The sequence below is a fragment of the Alternaria dauci genome, chromosome 5 (genome assembly GCF_042100115.1).
Source record: "Alternaria dauci strain A2016 chromosome 5, whole genome shotgun sequence".
Classification (NCBI taxonomy): Eukaryota; Fungi; Ascomycota; class Dothideomycetes; order Pleosporales; family Pleosporaceae; genus Alternaria; species Alternaria dauci.
This window is the reverse complement of record NC_091276.1, coordinates 2,074,742-2,096,612: the sequence shown is the minus strand read 5'-3', so window position 1 is coordinate 2,096,612 and position 21,871 is coordinate 2,074,742. Positions and strand designations below refer to the sequence as shown.

Below are 21,871 nucleotides of genomic sequence, written 5' to 3'. Positions count from 1 at the left end.
TCAACTTTCCCTCAAAGCATCTCGATTATCTGATTTGACATGTCGAACCCACGCATGCATGCAATTCCCAGCATCCTCTTTTGCAGGTCAATGGCATCTCTGTTCTCTATCTAATTCCGCTCTGGCCACGCGTCAACCAGACCCTCGTAAATCGTAACATTGCTGAAGGTAGCATCGCCGCCCTCGACGTAGAAACCAATGTCTCTGCTGTCCGCGTACCAGCTCCTCACCCAAGTACTAACCGCAAACCGATCGTTCGCATGCACCTCGACAACACCACCATCTACCACAATCGTCAAATCCAACGTCTCGACCTTTGCCTCATTTCCATGTTCACCCGCAATATCGAATAAGCGGAACTTGCCCTGTTCAACTTCGGTGGGGAAACCATCAGTAGTCTGCGCTGCGGCAGAAGAATTTGAACGATCGATGATGAGACTCTCATTACCCAGCTGATAGTAGATATTGGTGGATTCCTGGGAACCAGAAAGGATGGTGAAGCCAGCTCGCAGAGAGCCAGAGCGCGAGGGGAAGGTAATCGAAGCAGTCAACATCCAGTGCTTTGACTTTGGGCTCTCGTTGAATTTCTTCCCGTCTGCCATGGATCCACCAGTTTGCGTAATGACGTTGGTGGCATTGTTTTTAAATGCAGCATAGGGTTCGCGAGCGATCTTTTGGTGCAGTGTGGCGAGGGTAACGGTGCCGTTGTCGTGTTCCTGGTCGACTCGCCACGCTCCTTTCTCACGGGAGAGCTCGTTATCGACGACATTTAAGCGACCGACGCTAAGCTCACGTGGGAGCAGTAGCGATCCTGTCCAGTTTTGCTGGGGAGTTGGGAATTCATTGGTCAAGGTTCCATAGAAGTCGCCAGTCAACCAGAGATATGTGATGAAGCGATCGGGTGCACTGCTTGCTTTGCTAGCCTGCGAGTCCGCATATAGGACTTTACCAGCCGCTGCGTAAGCCGAGCGCCCAGCATCAAGTCGTCCGGACATTGTAGGCTCGAACTTCAGTTGACCGTCGACGAGCTCCTGCTTACCAGCGACCCAGAGCATCTCTCGGTTGTCTGAAACTTGGGGAACAATAGGTTCGTAGCTCCATTCCGCGCCGATTGTGGTGAAGATCTCGCCTTCCTCGTTAGCACCTTGCTCGTCAAGGGCAAAGTAGTTTGCGACTTCGAAGTTGAAGCCCCAGCGCCCACTCCAGCCCATATCTGACCATGTCGAGTTTGCTGCTTCGTGCCACCATTCGCCCAAGTACTCCCACGTCTGGAACAAATCCGCATCTTCATCGTCGTATTGGGCGTACAAGAAGAGACTCGGGCCTTTTCCATGCACGCCGCCGGAGATGACTGTATACCATGTCCCGTTCCGCTTACCCAGCAAGCTGTCAACCTGCGAGTTCTGAAACACAAATGGGTCGCGGAATCCCGTGACGTTGACCGCAAATGGTGGGCTGGGAATAACTGGACCGAATTCTGCTTTTGTGAAATTGCTTCCACCGTCTCTGGCGAAGGCGAGTGATTGCGTCTCGCTTCCTTTGGTGTACCGGACGGTCCATTGTATGGGCAAGTAGCTGACGCTAGTGTACAGCAACGTCGGTGTGCCATTGACTCCTTTCTCAATTACACTGCCGTCAAAGACAGCGACAGGGTCATTGATGCCGCCTGCGCGAATGAACGGCTCCGAATTGGGGTTTACGTCCCGGTATGTAACTAGGTTGTCTGTAGTAGCGCCTGATGCTCCCAGATGTAGGTATCCTACGTGGAAGAGACCAGTCTCGGGATCGGTATAATGCATACATGGATCTCCGATTTGTCCAAATGCTGGAAGAACGTGTGCTTTTGGACGCCATGTGTCGAAGAGAGTCGAATTGGCTAGGGTCGATAGATTAGGCGGAGCTGCATTGTAGTCGACGGATTCTTGACGAGGGATGATATGGCTCGTCGTCAATGCCGCTAGAGATACCAGAACGGGGGATGAGCGCTTCATGGCTGCAAGATGCTCGGATGGATGAAGCCCTTCCAGAAAATTTCGACTTGCGGTGCCATTATTTATTGCTGGAGTAAAATTCTACTTACTCGTATTTGCCCATACAATGACGACGATGGTGAGAAAGCCCGCAAACACTTCCCCGCAAAAGCCCCGGGAGGTTATTCGGTACGATATATCCGTTCCGTTGATTGGTCAGTGAGATTAGTTGCGTCACCAGTCGAGTACCGTGCCAATACGTCGGACCGAGAAGCGGCTTGGTAATACCGCGGCGCGTCGTGATGCAATGCCTAACATCACAACATGAACGCGCCGAAAGAGGCTGTGTGAAGTGTCAGTGATTAGAGCGGTCTTGTCCTTATGCGCGTACATCTTACTGCTTCTGCTTGGGAAACATGACCAGTACATCGTCACCTTGAACTCCGACCGTGTTCATCGGGTTGCCTTCTCTTTGCGTACAATTTCCTACTACCTTGTCGAACCCACATCGTAAACAAATCGCTCGGTCCCTTTACTGGCTATGACACTTGTGTGTATATTCTCTTCTCTCGTGCAAGCGAAGCCCCAACCGACTTGTGCTTGTTCGAGCGTCTTACTGCCATAGGTAGTCTGGTTGAAGTCCGCACAGGTCGAAATACTAGTTGTTCTTGTGGTCGCTACCGTACCTAGTGATGCTTAGAGAAGGAGCAGGATTTTCTGACAAAAAAATTGCGTCTACTGTGGCTGGATGGCATCTCTGCAGGTACCTACCTAGGTAGACAGAGCCGTCAGTATGCTTGTGTGGTTAGGAGGATTGCGATGGCACTTGTCGACATCCATCCATTCGCTCTCTACCTAGGTACGTTGCGTTTCCGTTCATCGTTACCGTCTCGGCGCCAGACAGCTACGGCACCAGTTTTCTCCCGTCCATTCATCGTCGTGGTTGTGACAAACAGTCGTTTAGTGGTTATCTTCTAGTGATTTGACAGGCATTCCAACCAGGGTATCTTGACATTAACTGGAAGTATAAATCGGCCAAGGAGCGACTCATCCAAAAATGGTTTGGCTAATGGAAGTACTATGGTGGGTGGTCCAGAAGACAGAATGGAGGCGGAAGAGCATGCTCGGGCATTGCCAGAGGCTACGAAGCGCATGGCCAGTTACCTAGGAGGTGACGAAGCGAATGACCTCTCAGATCCGCAGAGGAAGCGACAAGGACGCAGCCGGTCATTGATCAAATTGGGAAGAGACGTTCCTCGCGAGGTCTATTCGTAGTGCCATAATAGTCTATCGTGCTAAAAAGCTGATTGTAAATTACAATAGAGCAGATAGCTCGGATGTACTGTGCTACCCAGGCAAAAAGAGATCAGCCTTATGTTTCAAGACCTTGGAAACCGCAAAAAAAGATATTGGGTCCTGCCGCGACTCGAACGCGGGGCCTCTCGCAAGCTGTGCTCGGGTTTACCCTAAGCGAGAATCACTGATGACATGTTAGAGGATGAGATGCAGGTGCTGTAGATGGTGCTACTTACTACCACTAGACCTGGGTCTTGTTAGATTTGTTGATGACTGTGAAAGATTGCTATGAACTTACCACAGGACCAACACGTGACTTGATGGAAATTTCGGTAGTTGCAGCAAATATCACCTGCAGGTTTAACACAGGCTGGATACTTACCAGACTGGAACGGACCCACCTGCACCGAAATCACCAGAACATCAGGCCCACCCAACATATGTGGTGGGGAGCAGTCAGAACACGACAGGCTAGAACTGCGCCCTTCGAGAAAGACATTTTCCAGGGTAAATACACGTTTAAAGTGAGTCTAGCCACGTCGCAAGATAGTAACTGGATGATCATAACCTCGATCTTGAATTTATTCACCATCCTGCATCATCCACTAGCAATTTGAAACGTCAAGTACTTCAAAATGTTGAATCTTTCGAACACCCAAATACGCGAGGCTGAATTTCCAGATGACAAGGAGGTGGTGGGGCAGCTCTTCAAGGCGTACGCACAGTCATTGCCTGTCAGCCTCGACTTTCAGAACTTCGATCACGAATTGGCGGAATTGCCCGGGAAGTATGCATCGGAAAAAGGAGGGGCGCTTTGGCTACTGTGCTCCTCGGCAGCAAACGGGGACGCCACGACAACGCCGACCGAAGGCAAAAAGGTCGGCTTCAGCACCCCAAGACAGGACGAGCAGGCCGTAGGATGCATAGCTATCCGGCCGTTCTTTACGACGCCTACCACCGCTGAATCTGCGACATTGCTAGCGCACTCAACATCACCGCCCACAAAAACATGCGAGCTCAAGCGACTCTATCTTGCACCAGAAACCCGGGGTCTGGGTCTTAGCAAGCCGTTGATGGACGTCGCCCTCTCACACGCGAGAAAGCTGGGTTACGAGGAGATGCTGCTCGACACGCTGCGAAACATGACGACCGCGAGAAAGGTATATGAGGCATGTGGGTTTGAAGAGGTCGACAGCTATTATGAGAACCCGAACGATGCCGTATTCTATCGCTTGAAGCTCTGATAGAGTATACACATGTACACGTATGCTGAACACGATAATCCCGTCGCGGTACGCTGCAATCAGAGACACAACGCGTAGCCACGCGCGTCGGGATGGGGTGTAATTTAAAGTTCAGGCGTGATCGCGCGTCGCGACAATCGTCATCGATTCCTTGCTTAGCGCGTCCTCGCCTTTCATCGCGACCGCGTCCCAGTGGATGCGGTCATCGCCGTCTGCCCCTGGCGCTACTTTTAATCCTATCTCTTACTCATTGAGCCCATCTTGTCTTACAATCTTGAGATCTACGTGACGTGACTGCTGTTCTTGTTACAGACGCAATGCCTGCATCACATTCCACCCCTGCGTCATCGCCACCAGCCGACATGGAGACAGAGAGCGTGCCAAAGTCGATGCAGCAAGAAGAACAGCGCATGAGGACGCAACGCGAAAAAGATGACGCGATACGTGAGGCCAAACTCGAGAAGGAGAGACAGGAAGACATCAAGAGTGGTAGAGAGGTTCTGGACAAGAAGTTCCAACAGTTGGAGTTCTTGATGAACAAGAGCAAGGTCGGTTCATCCACCTGGATGGCGTTTTATACGGTTGCTGACAAGTACTAAGCTGTATGCATCAGTAATGCTCGCTCAGATGCAGCAGCAGGAAGACCAAGAAAATGCCCAAGATGAGCAGACGAACGGCCAGGCCTCGAAACGCGAAAAGATTGCCGACAAAACGGCAGCAGAATCACAACGACGAGCTACACGCGGGTCTGCAGCCAACGGTGCGACAACGGCGAAGAATGAAGAAGAGGATGCGACACCGAAAAAACGCCTGGGGAGGCCGAAGAAGGCAGATACAAAGAGTCGTGGGAGACCGAAGAAGCAAACTTCCGATATCTCAAGCTACTTTAGCAAAGAAGATTTGAAGAAGAAGGCAGGCGACAAGGACGTAGGAGAAGCGTTGAAAGAGGCGGCAGCGGAAGACAAAGATAACGTCAAAACCAGTGACATTGGCATGACAGACCTTAAATCTGCACGGCAACCGAAACTGGTCACTGGCGGCACCATGAGGTCGTACCAGCTGGAGGGACTGGAATGGATGGTATCGCTCTACAACAACGGCATCAATGGCATTCTGGCGGATGAGATGGGTCTGGGCAAGACCATCCAGACCATAGCCATGCTTGCACATTTGTGGGAGAACAAGTCGTATGGACCTTTCTTGATTGCTGCGCCATTGAGCACCACAAGCAATTGGGTTGCAGAGTTTGAGAAGTGGACACCCAGCATGCCGGTCATGCTATACCACGGAGACAAGAAAGAGCGTGAAAGACTGCGCAAGACCAGGCTACGGAATCCAGGCACCGCGGACTTTCCTATCATGGTCACCAGCTACGAAATCTGTATGAATGATCGCAAGTACCTTACGAGTTTCGGCTGGCAGTTCATCATCATCGATGAAGGACATCGTATCAAGAACCTCGACTGCCGACTGATCCGCGAACTACAACAGTTCCAATCTGCGAACCGTCTGCTTATTACTGGTACACCACTTCAAAACAACCTCGTGGAGTTGTGGTCGCTGTTGCATTTTCTCCTGCCGACCGTATTTGACAAATTATCTACCTTTGAGAGCTGGTTCGACTTTTCTGGGCTGAAAGACAAGTCGAGTTTCGAACAGTTGCTATCAGAAGAGCGACAGCAATACCTAGTGAAGTCACTACACGCTGTGCTGAAGCCGTTCTTACTGCGGCGGGTAAAGACGGATGTAGAGAGCTTGATGCCCAAGAAACGTGAGTATGTGCTGTATGCGCCGCTAACCCCGATGCAACGCGAGTTGTATCAGGCTATCCTTGACGGCACCAGTCGAGCCTATCTCGAAGAGAAGGCTGTGGAGAGGTTGAGCATTGGTCTCAGCAGTCGAGCAGGAACGCCTTTGAGTGTTTGTAGTACTAACGGCGGTCTCAAGCGTAAAGCCTTGAGTGGTAGGGCAACACCCAATAAGAGCGTGAAGACGTCTCGTGCAGGTACCCCCGCGTCTGTCGTCTCGACGAGAAGCCGGGGCAGGTCAAAAAGGAATTACGAAGAAGTGAGCGATGATGAATATTTCGACGGACTGGAAAAAGAAGAACCTGAGGAAGAGGAGGCAGAGTTGAGTTCCGATGCTGAGGACGAGAAGATACGAGCTGCCACGTTTGAAATAGCAAAACGTCAGCTCATGCAGAAAAAGCTAGGTAACCCCATCATGCAGCTTCGACTGTGCTGTAATTCGCCATACAACTTTTTCAACCCTTTCATAAAGGCGGATACGGATGGCGCTGAAACGTTCGCCTCGGAGACAGAGCCGGATGAGACACTCGTATCAACCTCCGGCAAGATGCTTCTACTCGACTCACTTCTACCCGAATTAATACGTCGCGGCCACAAGGTCCTCATCTTTTCTCAGTTTACTACTACCTTGGACCTTCTTGGTCACTACCTCGACCTGCGGTCCTGGAACTATGCCCGTATTGACGGTTCAGTTGCACAAACAGATCGTCAGGACCAGATCTTAGCCTTCAACAAGCCGTCGTCTACCAAGGAAGCTGCCGACATTTTCATCCTCTCCACTCGCGCCGGTGGCCAAGGCATTAATCTCGCAGCCGCAGATACAGTCATTCTATTTGACAGCGATTGGAACCCTCAACAAGATCTGCAGGCGATGGATCGCGCTCATCGTATTGGTCAAACGCGCAATGTTATCGTCTACCGTTTCGCGACACGCAATACCGTCGAGCAGAAACTGCTCGAATCTGCTGAAGCGAAGCGTCGGCTGGAGAAACTCGTCATCCGAAAAGGTGGAGTACGCAATGACCGGGGCGGAACACGGGGGAATGACAAGGAGCAGGAAGTCGAGGAGTTGCAGAAACTGCTGAGAAGAAGCGACGGCGAGAAGTTTGATGTTCAAGGCACTGAAAGTGGCAAAGTGTTGAGAAAAGAGGAACTGGAAATTCTTCTAGACAGGAGTGATGAAGCGTATGAAAGGGCGGAGAAGGGATTGGATATTGGCGGGGAGGGGTCTGTGTTCCAAGCTGTAGGGAAGAGAGAGGAGGGTGCCCTTATGGAAGGACTGAGGGCGTGATGTCCTTCATCATAATGTTCAACCTCAGATTTGTTTACTCGGGTACTCTTGGCTAACGACCTGGTAGTATTGTGATTGCGTCGGTAGATGCTTCGGTAGCCATCGTCTCTTGTTGCTTCGGTAGCTGTGTCTGTTCGTCTCGCCTGAGTCAGCGCGCTATAGCCACGTCAGGGCTCTCTGTGTTGCTTCCACACCAAACGGTGCTCTCAGATCCGCAAAATCTACAACTAAATGAGTTCTACAATGTCCCGCTGGATACATGGCGCTTTACGTGGATCCTGTCAAAACAGGAAGCCAGGTGACACAGACTCTGGTGGCTAATTTTTATTTCTAGAAAAAGCCAACTTACCCGGTAAAGCAACTGCGTGACAGACGGTACCTTGCATCGAGCATTACTCTCCATGTTTCCACAAATCTCGTATGGGAGTTTCCGGCGTACCATGTCGTTGCCATCTTAACCCCGGTCTTCTTTCGGTATTAGTCTCTTCGCACTGAGAAGCTGCTTCTTACCGCAGACCTGATCTTTACGCTTGACTAGATGCATTGGACCGACATTCTTGACTTTATTCTTATACCCTGGCTCACATGTAGACAGTGTTTTATACAACTACGATGGGGGACATTAAAGTTATCTTTTTGAGCCCATGGAGAGAACAGAAAGCCATGTACGTCCAGGGAGCCGTGAGGTGGCGAAGCAACCGATTTTTGAGATTCGCCTTCTTGAATTGTCTCGTCGAGGGTTTGATAGATGAGACGAAGTCGGGAAGGCTGGGTTCTTTGAGACGCGAAAATGCCACGCTATGACATCATCGCCCTGGACACCGGGGCAGCGTACACGCGTTTTGCCAACGGCAGACAGTTCAGCATGCGACTACTCACATTCTTTCATCCCCTAGGTTAGCTACCGCGTTAAGTCATTATGCTTTGTTTCTCTGTCATCACGAGCACGAGCCCGCACCCGTCTAAGTACCACACTTTGCCTTCAAAATGCTATCAGAGAAAACGAAATGGAGACCGAACAAGTGTTACTGATTTTTTTGTTTGATGCCTAAGTCTAACTATGGCCCCATCGTAAAGGCGAGAAAGGGTTTGTCGCAAGATTAAACGTCATGGTAAACCCTGGTATTCCGACATCCTCCTCAACAACAGGGCAGTATTCCTTCTGCATCTGCATCTCCAGCTCTTCAAACATGGGCTGGATTCCAAAGTCCCAGTACAGATACGGTTGAAGCTCAAATAGTTGAGCCTCATAATCCTGCATCATCGTAGGCAGGCCCAAGCAGCAGTCTTCGTCGCAGTCCGACCATAACTCATCTTGTCGTTGTTCATTGGCACGACGACGCGCAGTCTTGAACGGTACTACGCCTTCCTCAGCCCAGATCAACACATCAACGTACCCCGCTGCATCCCTCCATGTGGGTATATATCGCAGCCAGAAGTAGTACGAGCACCAGTCACAAGCGACCAAACCGCAAGTGGAGCAGTAGTTCGTCCAGCTGTTCGCGGTGTATGCGCATCCCAGACAGTGCGAATACCCATACTGCGTTTCGTACAGATGTTTTCGGTGCCAGTCATGTCTACATTCGAGCTGCTGGAAACTGGGTGTACCTCCGTAGAAGATCCTGTTCTCAGGATGCAGGTTCGAGGTCAGGAGCGGGACTCGTCGGGCGAGACGGAGTTGTTGACGCTCCAAGTCGGACGGTGGAGTTGGCCTTGGGCGTCGTGGAGATGTTGGTGCAGTTTCTGACGAAGCCACAACTGCAACAGCCTCGAAAGTATTTACTTCATCAGTTGAAGGAGCAGAGGCGGCTTCATTTTCTGCTGCACCTCCTTCGCTACCAGTGGTTGCAGGATCTGCTATCGCCTCCGCCAGGGGAGGCTCTACCTGGTCGCTATCGACGTTTTCAATTTGCAGTTCTCGTTCTGCCTCCACTTCATCTTCCCAGGGATCACCGTACTGCACTGGATCTTCTCGAGGCCATTCAACCTCATCTTTCCATTGCAGACCATCGTCGTGATCTGCTTCATGGTCGTAGTAATCGAGATCTTCGTCATCCCAATACTGGTCGTGTTCGCCGAATGAACGTCCGTCTACAACTGCATGCCTCAGTTGTTTCTGACCATATCGGTTGAGCCCCTGGCGGTCATAACCAGTGTCTCGATGTAGACCTCGACGACCCAGCTCGTATCCCTCCGCGTCGTATCCTTGGACAGGGTCTCCGTACGAAGGGCAACCGGCGTCTTTATGGAAGCCCCCGCTAGTCCAGGGCTGTAAACAAACGAAGCAGAACTCATGACGACAATAGTGGCAGGTCATGTGGTTGCAGGCTTTCTTGTGCTCCATACAGACGCGACAATCAGGACACAACTTTACGCGGCAGCTAGCTGAGTACTCTGGTAGCCAGCTTGGCCTCTCACCAGAGCTCTCGGAATTGGTGCACCGATGGCCCGTACCTTCCCATCTGTTTTTGCAACCGACGCAGGTGTCGGTTCCGCATTCGCAGCGTGCCACTGTGAATAGAGAATGGGTGTCTTCCACACGGCTTTTTGGGATGTACGAGCGGCAGTGCTCGTTTACGCAGTAAACGCGAATTGCGCGTGGCGTATAGTATTCCTGCGCCTTGAGTGCGTAGGCCTCGCGTATCTCTGGACTCAGGAGATGCTCGACAAAGCCGCAGGGAAGAGGGGTATAACACTGGGCTGGAAAGGCCTCTGTGTCGGTGATTGCAGCGTTGTACGCATCGACAACGCAGCTGTTGCACATGACGTGCTCTTCACAGTGAGCGATACCGGCGGAGAATGGGAAGTCATCTCCGCAGATGCAGCACTCGTACTCGATCGTGTCTTCGACCGATTTTGGCTCGATGGATGATTCATCAGCATGGGATTTCTTGTCTTTGGCCCCAGATGCCACGATATCTCCAACTGGCTTCACCGCAGACTTGCGGGCTTTTCGCAATGCCTTGCGGTTCATGCTGGAGGTTGATGGCAAGACAGTATTTAAAGTGCCTGTTGTCGATGGCTGATCGGCAGACTCTGAGTGCAAAGATACGGGGTTGCTTGTACTTTGCATATCTCTTGATCGAGAATGTTGGTTTGTTTCGGTAGGGTATAAGATGCTAAAGTTGCGAGTGGCTCTTTGCTGTATGGGTCTTGGATGTATCACTTGATGGTGCGGAATTGTACTGTGATAGAGACTTGTACTTGGTTTCGTTTCGTTTTGGAGTCGAGTGGATTTCTGTTCAATTTTTTAGTAACTAAGTCTCGGATTGAGTAACGAAAGTAGAGGAAACAGAACCGTGGTACTGAAAGTGGACTGGTCTATATACGGAAGTGGTTGCTGTTACGGCCCTCCAGGCTCACCAAACGGGCCCATGGATGGGAGGGTGCTGTAAAGAGTACCATGTCTGTGCATTGAATTCACTGCAACAACATTCCCAGTAATTTCAGCATCAGGGTGAAAGCTTGAGGCTGGTCCTGTCTTCGTTATACGAATGCCTTGCGGAGTGGAGCGAAAATGCACGAAAGCACTCACTTAACTACAAACGAATTTCACAAAACAGCAAAGCGCACATGTAGCAAGCGGATCAGGTTTGCTGTTCACTGAGACAATGCGATGGCATCTGCGATCAGTTTCGCCCCAGGGATCAAGATGTTCAAACTGTGGTTGGCAGAGAACCGAAGAGATTAACAAAGCAGATTTGCATTGGTTGGTATTTACTCGTTGGCTCGCCTTCGCTACTAACTCAGTGACTGTTGCCTCCATTCGCACCGATCGATCCATTCCCGAACTCCTTGCCTAGTACTGGCACCGCGCTTCCCAGGCCTTCCTCCTCCGCCATTTTCTTCTGCCATGGCAACATCTCCTTTGCCGGTACAGCGGGTCCCACCTCGCCCCCTTGCTTCCTCTTCTTAGCCCACTCATGAATATCCTTCTGCTCGATGAAGTTACCATGTAGACCCAAGCGCAACTTCACCGGCAGATGTATGACCGCCAGCGGACCCTGCGAGAGATTCTGCGCATCAAAGATGAGGATATCGTTGCATAAAACGTCAAGATGATTGAGCAGCGCCATGATGTATCCCTCGCCTTCGACGAAATCCGATGGAGAAGACGAGCCTTTGGGTACGAAGACGGGCTCTTGAAACGTGCATGTCGGGCCTGCCCAGAAAGTGTCTTTCTTCCCACTCTCCCACTCATAATGACCCAACACATTGAAGAGCCCACCGGCTGGCGGGCCACACTTCTGGAAGTCGTACGGCTTACTTGGATCTATGTTGCATTGCCAGAAGTGGTTGTACTTCTTTGTCAGCACTCGATCATCCACGCGCGAGAATTCTCCGTTGGTACCAAAGAGTCTGTGTGGCTGCACGCGCGTATTGGTAGGAGTTTTGGGATCGAAGACCCAGCGGTAAGTATCGGAGACGAGCTTGTTACGCTGGAGTAGTGTCGAGGGCGTATCTGCTTGGTTGTCTGGTGGGAAAAAGTAGAAGACGTTATCAGAGGCTATGGTAAGGTCAACGACGATATTCCCCGAAGAGTCTTCATATGAGCCGGCGATGTGGCCATGAAAGCCTGGTAGAATCAGCACGTATCTTATGCGACAGCACTCTGTCCAGGTCTCATACCGTTGTCAGCGCGTAGCCAGATGATATCCTCTGGCTTTCCATTGCGACGAGGCACGATACCATACCATTGGTCTTCATTGGGATCCCAAGCAAAATGATTGCCACCTTTCTTGAGCCTCTCTGCGTTGACTTTGATTGGAGTGAGCGGTAGCACCAAGTAATTTTTCGTGATGGCGCAATCGTGTATCATTCCACAAAAGGGCGCCTTGTACCAGCATTCCTCAGTTTTCTTTCCATCTTTATCAATCGTGTACACCACAATGTCGCAACTGGCGTCGTATCCATTACCTCCGGCTTCATAGCCATAGCATACCATCTCCCCGGTATCCGGGTCGAACTTGGGATGCGCAGTGAAAGTCGGAGATTGTACTTGGCCATCGAAATCATACCGGCCAATTGTTTCGAGAGTGACTGGGTCCATGGCAAAAGGTGGCCCGTCTTCCTTGGTCGCTAGCAACACTCCGCGCCAAAAGATGATGTTAGTATTCGACGCTGTTCTAATAATCCCTTTCACCATCTCATTGTCTGTGTAAGGATTCCTGTACCGCCCAAGTAGCGACTTGCGCGCTTTTGTTTCCGCTTTGAAGCGATCAGTATGCACATATCGCTGTCGGAAGTCGACATGGCCGTTCTCAAACCGGAACGCAGACACCGAACCATCACCATTGAAGTGTATGTCTTCTTCAAACAAAGGTGGGAAGCGGTGGTCAGGTTGTATGCGAAAGAAGGTGCCGTTTATGTCTTTAGGGATCTGGAAGCACTGAGCTTCAGGCCGCATACATCGAGCAACATACTACACCTACCGTACCAGTCGTCTCGAGCTCGAATATGTCGGCTTCAAGTCGTGACGGCTTGTTGAAGCCTTGGAAGAAGCCACTCTCTGGGAACTTGACCTGATCGTCGGATCGACTCCCTTCGTGATAGGCTGGCGGTGCAGGAGTAGCGAGCGAGAATATGTGCGCCATGGTGTGCTCTCAAGTGGTGGCGGCGTTTGCATTCCGGCTCAACTCCATTGTTGTGGGTAGACCTTTGGAGCGAGTTACGCACGTATCTGGTACCAGACGTACTGCCGTGCTTGGAAATCACAATTATGCATGTGGGGAGGTGAGCTTGCGGGGTAGGCCGGGGGGACGGCTCCGGGGTTTCCAAGGTTGTTAAGTCCGGACGGATCAGTCAGCGCAGGACTGACAGCGGCATTGTTGGACCAAACCGGCAGTTCAGAGTTGAACATATGAAACATGTTTGGACAGGAGACATCGCCGTTGCACTGGCAACACAATGTGATGAGCGCACACGTGATCGAAGTGCCAGATCCACACAACATTGGCGACGCGCAAGCATGGCGTAAGGCAATCAGTTTTCCGACAAAAGAGACGGAGACATCAGGGAAGAGAAATGTAATAACATTCCGCATGCTACCTATTGATCATCGCAGGTCTAATTGGCAAAAACTGTGATGAAATCGAACCACTATTTGCCCAGGTGCTTGCCATAACACTTGTCTATTAGTGGTGTGTGCAATACTGCATCTAAGTCGTACCATTTATCTCCGATTCTGGTTTACTCAGCACAAGGGGAGGGGTGCTCGTTGAAGGGTCTTGCCCAAAGTGTGGAGCTCTCAGATCGTCGTCGGCCACTTGCTCACCAGTGACCGGGTGCGTGTAATGGAACGGCACGACGCGGGTATCTGGCCAGAGCATCGGATGGTCGCACAAGACATCTGGCCCGTTTGGATCTTCTGGGTACGTTTTCGAGAGGAACGGCACGTAGTTGGGCTTGGTATGTGCCCAACCTTTTTCGAAGGTTGCGTGCCAAAACGGGAAGTACTTCAGCCTGAAGATCTTCCATACGCCATTCTCTTTGATGTACTCGTTCTCATATATCCCACCCTCCCACCATTGTACGAGGCCGCGCGGGTGTGTGTCTTTGATGCTATCGTGGGTACCAGCCGACATCATACTGCGGAAGCGGCCCTTCGCACGCGTGCCTTCGGCATTGACGTCGACTATGCCTTGCATCTGCGGGTGATCAAGGAGAAAGCCGTAAATAGGGCCATTGCGTCCGGCGACGAAGGACTTGGCGAAGCGGTCGACATAGAGCCTTTTTACGCCCTCTTTGCCACTATATCGGCCTCCGAGAAACTCAACGCATGTTTCAGGATGGTCGGAGTATAGATCGGCGACCTAATTCCTTTGGCTTTGGATCAGGGAAACAGCATGAATTACTCACTTCTTTGTATAGACACTTATCGAGATAGTAGCCGTACGTGTACTGGAGCTTGCGAATGTTCTCCTGATCTAACGGTCCGTTAGCTAGCCACAAAGGGGCTAATGAATCATAGACTGATCACGTACCGCTCAAACGCGTTACCTCCGCCTGTAGCTTCTCCACTACCGTCTTCAATTGCTCGATTTCACTGCCCATGCTTCGCTATCGCGAGGAAATAATGCCGAATGGTTCCAGTCTGGGGGCTGGGGCTATTCATCGCTTTTTATGGCTCCCAGTCCAACACAAGACTTCACGGCGCATAGACTATCTCGCGAGATTCGCAACTAAAGTTCCCCTCTTGATAGAGGTCCGCGAATGGGCTCGCATATACCAGCGGTGATATAGGTGCGACATGCATGAAGTCGCGGGATGATATTGCCGGTGGGACGCTTTGAGCGAACGTGTGGAGCAAGACCGGCACCGAGGTGGGGTCGGGGAAGTGCTCGAGGCAACACCGTGGCACAGCCTCACTGCTTCTCCAGACTCAACGCACTGTCTTCCGTTCCACAATAATCTAAACTACTTATATATTTTCTGATTCCCTTTCTGAGCAGCAATCATATTTAATCGCTCCAGATTTTTGTATCATCAACATGAGTCTACCAGAAAAGATCGAAACGCGTCTATTCATCAATGGAAAAGTCAGCTCTCTTCTCCTGATCGGAAAAGCTCAGGCTAACTTCAGCCTAGTTTGTTGAATCATCACACGGAAAAACCTTTGACATTGTCAATCCAGCCACTTTGAAGCTCGTAGCAAAAGGTGAGCATGGGGCGCCTCGAATAAGAAGGATCAGCTTTTGACGATTATAGTACACGAGGCATCTGAGCAAGACACCGACAATGCCGTAGCAGCAGCGAAAGCTGCCTTTCCTTCTTGGTCTGCTTTGACTCCGGAGGTTAGAGGCTCGTACATGAAGAAGCTAGCAAGTCTTGTTCGAGAGAACTACAATGAATTCGCTGCTTTGGAAGCAAGCTCGATGGGCCGCCCGGTGGGCGAGTTTTACGACTCTGAAGTCTGTGCAGCGAAATTCGACCGTTACGCAGAGGCGGGATACAATGTACAAGGTAAGACGATTAGTGCTGGATGAAGAAGTAAATTGCTGATTTGGAGCAGGCAGCACGAGTATTCAAACGCCGGGATACGTCAACATGACATTCCGCCAACCTTATGGTGTTGTAGCTGCTATCATCCCATGGAACATGCCATTATTGTTTTTGGCAAACAAGCTAGCACCGGCCCTCATTGTCGGAAACACTGTTGTCTTGAAGAGTTCTGAAAAAGCTCCATTGACTGTATGTGGCCCTTTTCAAGCCCACGTACGAAACTGACAGTGGCAGTCTGCTAAATTTGCTGTTCTGGCGCAACAAGCTGGCTTCCCTCCAGGTGTAATCAACATCATCACTGGGTTCGGAAATGTCAGCGGTGCGATCCTGAGCAGCCACATGGATGTGCGAGCCTTGTCATTTACAGGCTCGAGCCGCACAGGGCGTTTGATTCAAGCAGCAGCAGCAAACTCGAATTTAAAGCAGGTGTTCCTTGAGCTCGGAGGCAAGTCGCCTGCAGTCGTCTTTGAAGATGCCGACCTGGAAAAGGCCGTGGAAGAAACAGCAAACAGCATTCAGTGGAACAGCGGTCAGGTTTGCATGGCGAATTCGCGCGTTTATGTCCAGGATACAATTGCCGACAAGTTTATCGACCTCTTCAAGCAGCACTTCGAGACGAAGACCAGGATGGGTGATACGCTCGAGCAGGGCGTCAACCACGGACCACAAGCCGACGAGGCGCAACACAAGACCGTACTCCAGTATCTGGAAGCTGGAAAGCAATCTGGCGGTGAACTCATCACCGGTGGTGGCGCTCCGTCGGGCCGCCAAGGCTACTTCATCCAGCCTACCATCTTCAAGAACACGCCGGAAGACGCAAAGATCATGAAAGAAGAAATATTTGGTCCGGTTGTCAGCATCAACGTCTTCAAATCCGAGGAGGACGTGCTTACTAAAGCTAACGCAACAGAGTTTGTCTCACCCTTCCTAGCGTGACCCAGCTGAAACAGACGCTGACTAATTCTACTTAGGTATGGGCTGTATGCATCGGTGTATACTAAGGACATCGATCGTGCCATGCGCTTCGCCAAAGGCTTGGAAGCTGGTACCGTGGGCGTCAACTGTACTTCGCCAGGTAGGCAATACCCGTTGAGCTTGATTGTACATGACGCATTCGCTGACGTCGCGACAACACACAGTCATTGGCATCGACATGCCCTTCGGTGGATACAAATCATCAGGATCAGGACGTGAGGGCGAGCCGTATTATTCCATGGACAACTTCCTGGAGACAAAGAGCGTCTTGATTAAGATCTCTTCGAAATTGTGACATGAGTCGAGCGGCTGCGACATGATTTGCCGTCTCTCCAACGCTATTCTGTGTTCGCAATAGATTTTGATTAGCCGACCGGCAGGTTCTGCAGGGTGGCCTTGCGTACGCAACGACGCCCCAGCAGATCCCCCGCTAGAAATGGGGACCTTTTCCTTTGTCCTCAACTGCTACGGGCACAATGCTCTGTGACTTCTCCACGAACTGCTGCAAGCGTGCCGAATGAGACTTGCGCATCGCCGCTAGTGTCATCCTACTTGGCCGGGCTATCGTGGGTGTCGGATGAATATGGCCGAGTACTCCGCCGTCGCCCCGCCGCCACGAGCTTCGGCGCCCCCATCCAGCAGAGCACCGAACGCCCATCGAGTCCACAGCAGCTGCGATCGGTGTCGCAGCAGGAAGACCAAGGTAGTCAAGGCCTTTCCATGTCCATCAGTGCCAAGAATCTAACCATCCCGTCTAGTGTATTGATCCTGGTACGGCTCTTCTCCCACCGGCAGTACCATCGTGCCGACAATGACACAAGCTGACAATCAAAAGTCCCGGGACCATGTCGTTACTGTGCGCGCACAGGGGCCGTGTGTACTATCGCTACCCCGAGAAGGAAAAGGCCTTATTACCATGTCACCGAGGAGGAATACCAATGCGCGATGCGCATTCTCGAGCACTTCTTCCCGGGCCATGAGCTTAACCTGCAGTCGCTTAGAACCATTGCTAAAGCAATCAAGGACGGTACCTTGAATGCCGAGCCCGTCCAGCATACCGAATGCCTCTTCAGTGGTGATCAGGCATCGCCTGAAGATGCAGAGAGCGTTGACGATGGCGAAGAACAAGACGTGAACGAATTGCATGCGACATTGGGCTGCATGCTGAAAGATTCAAGAGGAAAGTTCCGCTACGTCGGCACTCACAGTGAAATCCCCTTCAACGCTGCTGTCGCCACCCTGGGCATGCAAAGGAAGGACCCTTCCATTATTCCAGAGCCCAAAGTAGGGGCATATCCGCCGAACCTACCAGTCGCGTCGCCTTCTACAGACTCCGGCGCCGAGGAGAGCTACTACTTACCAAACCGGGAGTTGTGCGATATCTATATTTCTCGATTTCTAGAGGATGTCCATTGCACGCACTGGCTGTATCCGGTCGAAAATCTGCTGCTACGAGTGGATAGCACGTACTCAGAGTCAGCACCACACTCGTCCAGCTCCTGGATGTGCTGTCTATACACCATGTTCGCCATCGGCGCAGCCAACTACGTGGGCAGCAACGGCAACTCTCCTCCACCGGATTGGCCAGCTGCGTTAGACCCGAAGACCTCAGAAGACTATCTCACACTCGCAAAGCAGCTTATCCCCACAGTCTACGACGAGGCCGATATTGATAGCATACGTGCGATGGCCATGATGGTAAGTCCATTTGAACAGCTCCAGAAGCACCCTCGTTGACCACCGTTCAGAGTATCGCCATGGAGAACCTTTGTTCCAGAGTCAGTGCCTACCTCTACATGGGTGCTAGTATCCAGATGGCGTTCACCTTAGGTTTGCATCGTGACCAGTTGGCTGAGTGTGGCAATGCAATGGAGCGGGAACAGAATCGTAGGATTTGGTGGACATTATTCCAACTTGATCAGGAAATATCGTCGCGAGGCGGTAGTCCTACAGCCGTCGATGAACGCTTCACAAAGGTCACCACGCCTATGCCATCTGAGCAGGTAGGCTTACAGTCGACTTGCCTCACCGCGCTCGTACTAATCATCACAAGATATTGTATCCTGGGCTACATACCCCACTATCCTGGATGGCGACATCAGTATCTCTCTGTCGACTGAAGCGCGAGATCATACAATCAGTATACATGGAACGCTCGGCAAACTCTATATCATTCTCAACCGTATCCAACTCGCTTTTGCTGCTGCAAAAGTGGTATCGCCAGATGCCGCCGCATCTCAAGCACGACATACCCTCGCCTCCAACACATAGGCGTGCGGTAGCAGCTTTACACCTCCAATACTGGGGTACCACGATCCTGCTTACACGGCCATTTCTTCTATACCTTGTCATGAGATACGGGACGCTAGCTTCGAGCAAGAAAATCTGGTTCGAGCGCATGGGGAAAATGTGTATCGATGCAGCACAGAAGAGCACTGCGATACTGGAGCAAATGGCGAAAGACGGTATTTTATCGAGTCTGACGGCCTTTGATAGCACGTGCATTCTACGGCTCATCATGATCTATATCCTCGCCTACGCGCATACGAGAACCCCCCGGTACAGCGCGCATATCGAGAAGCTTATGGAACTGGCACGCGGCATGGAACAAATCGGCTTCACCAAGATGGTGACAGAGGAAACAGCACTACGTCTTGTCGATCTGGGTGTTACAGGACAGGCCCAACAGAGCAACGGCAACGGCAACGGCAACGGCAACGGCAATGAAGATTCGGGGCCAGTGCATCTCGACGATGACATGATTGCACAGTTATGGGGCAACTGGGATCCGTAAGTGCTCAAAGACCGACTCCACAAAGCGTTCGCCACTAACACTCATATAGCAACTTCATGACGCCGTTGCAAACACAGCAAAGTCTCGATCTGAGGTTTGATGACTCTGGCGCGTACGATATCAACTCTGAAATATTGGCTTTCACAAATCTAGACGACTCGATTGTCATTAATCCAGCGCATGCATATGCACATTATGGCATGCATTGACGCGAAATCACGTCAATGAGGGAGGCTCTTTGACAACATGCTAAGGAGTTTGGGAGGCTTGCGTCGTGTACATATGAGCGGACGCAATGGGAACTTTGGGAGTTTGTAAATCATCAGTCGGGCGTTTCTTTTAGCGAGCATAAATTTGTAGATGAACCACGAAGGGAGATTACGATAGTGACAAATATATGGGCGCCTCGCCAGTGCAGAAAGACATTAGAAAACTGTGTAGACTTTCATCCAGATTACTTCAGAGCAGCAGAACAGCCATGTTTCTTGCTATGCTGTCGATGGCGTAGCTGAGAAGTTACAGAGAGCTTATAGAGTCATCGATGAAGCAGAGACAACACGGTTGATTAGGTACCGAGAGCTAAAAGGACGATATACTCCTGCGCTCCCACTACAGCCACTGGAGCTTAAAATACACGACCCTTTGTCTGCTTCATAGCAATAATGTCAATATTCCGCCACATGAGCACGCCAACAGTACCAATAACCCAAGCTGCGGTCCCCGCAATGAACAGATACCTCTGCGCGTCTCCATACGCCCTCTGAACAGCCAGGCGAGTAGGCGATCCAATAGGATAAGACAACTGTGTCATGATATCCGCATATATCATCAAAAGGTTCGGGAGTTCCTCAGCAGGGAGGTACAACATGAGCTTCTTGGGGACAACATCCTGCCAGATCGCCGAAGAAACAGTCAGCCCAACAGCTGCACCAACGCTTCCGCACATAGACACCAGAGCAATAGCAACAGCAAAGTATTGCTGTTCCTTAACAGCGGCTAGAATGGCAATCTCGGCTGTGATTGTCATTACTCCGCCGCCGAATGCGATGAAGATTTGGCACATGACAATGTACCCGATATTGTCCGTGGGCTGGCGGAAGTGAATGAGTAGTGCCGTACCGAGAACCACCAATGGAATCGAACAAAACAGAGTAACAGGCTTGAAGCGTCCAGTCCAGGACATGAATGCGCCAACGAGGGCAGCGAAGATGTAACCGCCAACGGTGTATGTCGACATGATGTAGCTAGCATGCGTAACACTCATATCGAAGACGACCTGAAGGATAGACGAAAAGTACATACTCCAGCACATGTAGCTGAAGAAGAGCGCAAAGGATAGGATGCAGGCCCCAGCTACGGTGCGGTCCAGGAGTAGTGTCCAGGGAATGAAGCAAATCTTTGCGAAGAAACGCTCCCAGACCCCAAAGAGAACCAGGAGCACGATACCGAAGACGAGGAAGCAAATGATCATAGGAGAGTCCCACCCTTTGGCTTGCAGCGCGTACAAATTGAACGGTAAGAGAAAGAAAGCGATACCGACAGACAGCGTAAGGAGACCAACGGCGTCGAACTGGCGTACGTAGTATCTGAACGACTCCAGAAAAGTACGTCCACTCTGCTGTTTCGGAACGAGACCAGCTTTCTTCGCTTTAGCGTAATGGTACATGAACAGCCCAAACAGCGGAAGCGTAACTGCCGGGACAAGAATAGCTTCCATACCAAACGCCCAGCGCCAGCCCGCTCCGTCGAGGAACGCCGTTGAAATCGGTCCGCCGAGCCATGCAGTGATGAGGTACGACGAGCAGCACAGCGCCTGAACAAGCCCGCGGTGGCGCAACGACGTCGTATCCGCGATGAACACGCTCAGACTGTATCCCACCCCGTTGATGCCGACAGTATAAAAGACTTGCGACGCAGCGTATGCTTCCACGTTGTTGCACGCAGCTGACATGACGAGTCCGGTAGTAGCGAGCACGGCGCAAAGCAGGAAGCCCTGCGGACGACCGAAAACATCTAGTGTCTTGGCTATACTGAGATTCGTTACGCCGCCGATGACAGAGCTTAGCACGCTGGTTGTAGGCGTGAGAGAGTGGAAGGCGAACGAGGACGTGACGTAGGGGATCAGGGCGCCGCTGATTCCGCCGACGAGGCCTTGGACGAAGTAGACGAGCCAGATGAGAATGTAGGCTGTGATCAGGGATGCGGTTGTCCAGGAGAGGGTCACGGCTTCGACGGCTTGTACACCGGCTTGGTAGTGGGTGTCGACGGTATCGTCTTGATTTGCGGTGCGGCGATGGTCTGTGTCTTTCTCTGAGTCTTGGAGGCTTCCGTGGGAGGCATCGTGTACTTGGCTCAGGGCAACCTTGTGCTCGACTTCGGGATCGATTGGCATGGCTCGTTGGGTAATCTGGTCGATAGGTCTACAGGTTTCGGATATATCTTCACCGAAGAATGAAGGTAGAAGGTGTAGGTCAGGAGGAGAGCAAAAAGAC

At 51.4% G+C, this 21,871-nt stretch overlaps 6 protein-coding genes across 6 annotated transcripts; 2 read left to right on the top strand and 4 right to left on the bottom strand.

Annotated features, from left to right (window-relative positions):
* Positions 1–110: 110 nt before the first annotated feature.
* On the bottom strand, positions 111–1,991 carry ACET3X_006165 (uncharacterized protein; the record flags this gene model as incomplete). The annotated part of the gene is made up of 1 exon (XM_069452346.1): positions 111–1,991. One exon carries the CDS (start codon positions 1,989–1,991, stop codon positions 111–113), a length of 1,881 nt encoding a protein of 626 aa, XP_069306525.1.
* A 1,771-nt stretch (positions 1,992–3,762) lies between these two features.
* Positions 3,763–10,051, top strand: ACET3X_006164 (uncharacterized protein). Its single transcript, XM_069452345.1, has 2 exons — positions 3,763–5,058; positions 5,111–10,051. The coding sequence occupies exons 1-2, from the start codon at positions 4,828–4,830 to the stop codon at positions 7,607–7,609; spliced, it is 2,730 nt and encodes a 909-aa protein (XP_069306524.1). The 5' UTR covers positions 3,763–4,827; the 3' UTR covers positions 7,610–10,051.
* A 1,304-nt stretch (positions 10,052–11,355) lies between these two features.
* On the bottom strand, positions 11,356–13,203 carry ACET3X_006163 (uncharacterized protein; the record flags this gene model as incomplete). The annotated part of the gene is made up of 3 exons (XM_069452344.1): positions 11,356–12,185; positions 12,239–12,989; positions 13,042–13,203. 3 exons carry the CDS (start codon positions 13,201–13,203, stop codon positions 11,356–11,358), a joined length of 1,743 nt encoding a protein of 580 aa, XP_069306523.1.
* Positions 13,204–13,767: 564 nt separating this feature from the next.
* ACET3X_006162 (uncharacterized protein) lies at positions 13,768–14,662 on the bottom strand (the record flags this gene model as incomplete). Its single annotated transcript, XM_069452343.1, has 3 exons — positions 13,768–14,421; positions 14,468–14,535; positions 14,593–14,662. The coding sequence occupies 3 exons, from the start codon at positions 14,660–14,662 to the stop codon at positions 13,768–13,770; spliced, it is 792 nt and encodes a 263-aa protein (XP_069306522.1).
* Positions 14,663–15,099: 437 nt separating this feature from the next.
* On the top strand, positions 15,100–19,588 carry ACET3X_006161 (uncharacterized protein; the record flags this gene model as incomplete). Its single annotated transcript, XM_069452342.1, has 13 exons — positions 15,100–15,147; positions 15,197–15,266; positions 15,317–15,571; positions 15,621–15,799; positions 15,845–16,521; positions 16,582–16,685; positions 16,750–16,876; positions 17,276–17,288; positions 17,344–17,356; positions 17,421–18,283; positions 18,334–18,588; positions 18,639–19,375; positions 19,429–19,588. 13 exons carry the CDS (start codon positions 15,100–15,102, stop codon positions 19,586–19,588), a joined length of 3,501 nt encoding a protein of 1,166 aa, XP_069306521.1.
* A 416-nt stretch (positions 19,589–20,004) lies between these two features.
* ACET3X_006160 (uncharacterized protein) lies at positions 20,005–21,771 on the bottom strand (the record flags this gene model as incomplete). The annotated part of the gene is made up of 1 exon (XM_069452341.1): positions 20,005–21,771. The coding sequence occupies one exon, from the start codon at positions 21,769–21,771 to the stop codon at positions 20,005–20,007; it is 1,767 nt and encodes a 588-aa protein (XP_069306520.1).
* Positions 21,772–21,871: the final 100 nt, after the last annotated feature.